The sequence below is a fragment of the Carya illinoinensis genome, chromosome 14, assembly GCF_018687715.1.
Source record: "Carya illinoinensis cultivar Pawnee chromosome 14, C.illinoinensisPawnee_v1, whole genome shotgun sequence".
In the NCBI taxonomy this organism is placed as follows: Eukaryota; Viridiplantae; Streptophyta; class Magnoliopsida; order Fagales; family Juglandaceae; genus Carya; species Carya illinoinensis.
This window is the reverse complement of record NC_056765.1, coordinates 993,299-997,833: the sequence shown is the minus strand read 5'-3', so window position 1 is coordinate 997,833 and position 4,535 is coordinate 993,299. Positions and strand designations below refer to the sequence as shown.

Here is a 4,535-nt window from a genome sequence, read left to right as displayed (position 1 = left end):
TTTGTTTTTCTGAGAGATATTTGAGCGAGAGAGTGACCTAGCTAGCTAGCTAGATCGATGATCAGCGTCGACCATGCATGCATGCTGCATGCACCATTAATATTCAGTACCATGCATGATGCAATGCATGCAGTTGGAGATTGAACTATTTTATAAGTTAGTGGTTTCCCACTTGTACATGCATGATACCATTTGTTGTCCGTATATAGATCTTTCACAAGACTGGCCTATATATATATATATATATATATATTCTTCCGCTGTTACGTATAAATCAAAGGGATACGCATGCATATGTATGGGAGATCTTGTAATTGGTCACTAAGCTAGTGATCGATCTAGGGAATGGCCAATGGTATCAGATGCCAAAAAATAGATGCAATCCTCTTATAAGATTCTGACAACATTAATATTAATGCCTCCAAGCATGCAAATATATAGCAGCTTACAGCTTGCTAGGATTCATCGATCTGGCGCAATATATATACGTACGTACATCTATATATGTCAACCGGCCACCACTATCAGTGCTACTGGAATCTGAATCAGATGTCAACACAGTAACCAAAATTCCCAAAGTTATTCAGTGAGACACGCCATCATGTAGTAGGACTACTCCTCCAAATTGATCATCGTCGGATATATATATATATATATATTAGGCTTGTTTATCTTAGCCGGGTTTTCTCCTAATCCAATCGGAACTCAAATAACTGGATTCTGGGTCGGAACCTGCATTACAAAACTCGAACCAATCCGGTCCTAGTTCGGATCCGGTTATGAAATCTGAATTTTAAGTTTAAAATTCGGTACTCGAGTTATATATATTTATATATATATAAAAACTCATTCATTCTTCAGCAGGCAGTGCGATCTCCTCTCTATCTCTTGCCTAAATTCTAAATAGATCAAAACCCTCTCTCTCTCTCGTCTTTTGCTTTCTTTCTCTTGCTCAAACTGTATTATCTTCTCTCTCCCTTGCCCAAATGGAAACCCTAGCCTTCAAACTTTACTCTCTCTCTCTCTCTCTCACCCAAACCATATCTTCTGCTCTCTCCCTCGCCCATATGGAAACCCTAGCTTTCATAGTTTCTGTCGCCCCCTGGCCTCTCTCTTTCTCTCTCTGCCTCTCTCTCTCTCTATCTCTCTCTCTCCAAAGCCATAGGCTTCAAGTTTCTAAGGCAATTTCTTGCTTGCTGGAGTACTTTTTGACACTATATCATAAGGCTTGAGCCATGAAGACTTTGCGAGTGAATAGAGGGCAAGTTGTTGCTCTTTTGTTTCTTGAAAGCAGAAAATCTTTTTAAGGTACTTAGATGTTTTCAAAGCGGTATTTTCTCAAAAGTTCAATAACTCTTTTTTCAGTTTTCACTTTGTGTGCTTTTATTGTGTATTGATAAGAAACTACTGATCTCCAAGATTTTGATCATATATATATATAATATGATTCCATTAATTACTCATTGAAGTCTTTTGTTTATTATCGAAAATATACATGATATCTTAGATAAGAACCCGAACTTCAATTATATTATGGAATGAGAAAAAAAAAAAAAAGATATCAAAATGGGGGATGAAGAAGACAAAAAGCCCATCCCCGTTCATTTGCCTTCCCTATGGTCCTATGATATGATCATTTTGTGTCTTGGCTGGCTAGCCTTCATGCATGCATAGGACTCGAGCTGCCAGCTCGATGATCTGGAATTCATTTGGGCATATTAATTGCTAACGGCCGCATACGAGATCTTTATTTGTTTGTGGCCGCTAATTCTCGATCATCTGATCCCTTTCCCATTTGGATTTCATTTGCTTCAATATCCCCGATTATTGGAACAGCCTTCCCACTTACTTGGGCAACCTTTATAGCATCTGGTATCTCTTCCTCAAGAGCGGCTTTATTCTCCATACTCTCTTTGTGCTTTCCCCATAGGACTGAGTAAAGTCCCATTACAATCAAGATAGAACCCAGCACACTGCACCCACCACATGACATGATTTATCTGATTATATTACTAATTAGTAGGTCTACTAATTAAATGATAATGATATATTAACTCTACTACAATAAATATATATATATATATATATATATATTTATATTCTGAAGTCACATTTAATATCTCTTTGGATAATTAAGGATGGCATGCATGCACGCACATTCATGCAAGGATTTTGAGTGAAGAGATCAGAGAGCAAGCTAATTAAATTACCCTCCAAGAAAAATCTTCTCTGCCAGGATGAAGGAGCCCAGAATGGCTACAATTATCATTAGCAAGGGGCTAAAAGCAGTTGCAAAGACGGGTCCTTTTTTCTTTATCACTAGCCTTGGACAAAGTATGAAATGCTTGATGTCAGATTCCCTGAAAGGAAGTTTTATAAAAGATATCATCAACAGATAATTGACACGTGTTGCATAGTACCCTCATGTGGTGCATGCATGCACTGCTCATCGCGAACTGATCAGTACACAGACAGAAAGATACAAAGATTCTAGCTTACAGCATAGGCGGCAGCAAGGAGATTCATGCCAAAGCCAATTTTCCAAACGGAGGTTTTGTGCTCCATGACAAAGGTGACAGCAATGGCTTGAAGAGTGCCCACAAAGCACATCAGAGATGTAAGAGACAGCTGATGATTCTTGTATGTCTTCAACGCATGTGTCTGCAAAGTGAAATTAAGATCAGACATACTAAAACATATTTTCAATGTTTTTCCTACAAGAAAAACCAAAAAAAAAAAAAAAAAACAATTAACAAACATCTTCTTGCAATAATATTACTTGCAAAACAAAAAGGCCCGACCAGGCAAGGGTAGCGATGATAAGAAAGATGGAGCCCTTGAACCAGTCCTTGTCGCTGTTTCCGGAGGAACTTTTCCCATAAGATTTAGGAGGATGGATGTGCTTCGACCAAACCATCTTCACTAAGGGTCCTTTGTACAAAGTCATTAGCATAGCCCCAGCCACTGTCACTGCGGTTCCCACTAGCTGTGCTTGGCACCTTACTTTCTTCAGGCTCAGCTTCTCCATCCTTTAATTTATTTTAATTTTCATTACACCAGATAAAAAGTTTAGCCCAATTAATTCTCAGGAACGAGATTTAATTCAATATATATGATGATATTGGTTGCTTTTTTGCATACCTGAATATGACTGCCATGACAAACGTCATGGCAGGGAGCATGTTGCTTATTGCGCATGAGAAAGTTGGCGACGTATATTTCAGACCGGCATAATAGAAGTTCTGATCAATCACCGGACTGTCAAACACAAACAAAATTACCCTCAGAACTCACAGATAAAGCCAAGAAATTATGATGATGATCTCAACAAGGAATGAAACTAAGGACTAACCCAAGAAGAGCGAGGACGAATATCTGGACGAAAACAGGAAATGTAATCCTTGGCTGCTCTTTCCTGGAAGGGAATTAAACAAATTAACGACGTTCATGTATCAGAACCCCGGCCCCGAAGATTATTTCATACCCAGACGGAAAAAGAAGTGAATTGAAAAGCTTGTCCGGGATAGAATTCAAGAATTCAAACCTCTCGAAAATGAAAGCAAAGGGGGCGATGACCGCAGTTGCAAAGGCATGGCAGTAAGCCACCAGCACGTAGTGGCTCATCCCTCCGTTGAGAGAAACTTTACCAAGAATGTTCATTCCGGAATAGCCAAATTGTAACGATATCATTGCAAAGTAGGGTTTCGAGGCTTCTAGGAAGCCGCCGCAGCATCCGCGCTTCTCCATCTTTCTATTAATTGCCAAGGAAATGGATGGAACTACTTCGATCGCCGGCAGCACTGCGCTCAGCGAAGTTCAAAGTACGACAGAGAGAAAGAAAGAGAGAGAGTTCAGGAAGAACTAGTCCTGAAAGATCAGGACTTTGTTTCTTCTCCCTAGCTTAACATGCGGGGTGGCTTACACATTTATAGCACTCTCGTACGGATGTCATGATCCTCCACTCTGTTAATACTTTCTTCTTGGGGAAAAATTATTATTATGATTTGAGAAATACTTTAATTATAAATAAATTCTATAAAAATACACAAATAAATTAATTTATTTTGATGTGATATGATAATTTATAAAAATTTATTTTTGTGAAATATCTTTATAATTGTAGTACTTATTATATATTATTATTATATGGTCATGTATGATTCACATTATTATTATTTTTTATAAATTCTAATTTATTTAAGTGGGAAACAAGCAATCATTGTTATATGGATTAATTAATATTCTTGGGGCGTTACGTCAAAAAAAAAAAAAAATTCTTGGGGTGACATAATATTATGTTCCATGTATGATTCACGTTATTATTATTATTTTTTTTGTACATATTCTAATTTATTTACGTGGGAAACAAGCAATTACTGTTATTTGTATTAATATTCTTGGGGCTTTACGTCAAATATATATATATATATATATATATATATATATATATATTCTCGACATGTAGTTGCCACCGGCCATTCTTGCCTTCACATTGGCAAAAGTGAAATAAAAAGGTTTTTGTGGAGGGCCAAGAA

At 37.4% G+C, this 4,535-nt stretch overlaps 1 protein-coding gene across 1 annotated transcript; it reads right to left on the bottom strand.

The window, feature by feature from the left end:
• Positions 1 to 1,609: 1,609 nt before the first annotated feature.
• Positions 1,610 to 3,976, bottom strand: LOC122295019 (WAT1-related protein At5g07050-like). Its single transcript, XM_043104024.1, has 6 exons — positions 3,545 to 3,976; positions 3,353 to 3,415; positions 3,142 to 3,258; positions 2,780 to 3,029; positions 2,500 to 2,661; positions 1,610 to 2,360 (listed from the first exon to the last, which is right to left on the bottom strand). The coding sequence occupies exons 1-6, from the start codon at positions 3,745 to 3,747 to the stop codon at positions 2,352 to 2,354; spliced, it is 804 nt and encodes a 267-aa protein (XP_042959958.1). The 5' UTR covers positions 3,748 to 3,976; the 3' UTR covers positions 1,610 to 2,351.
• Between the last annotated feature and the right edge of the window lie 559 nt (positions 3,977 to 4,535).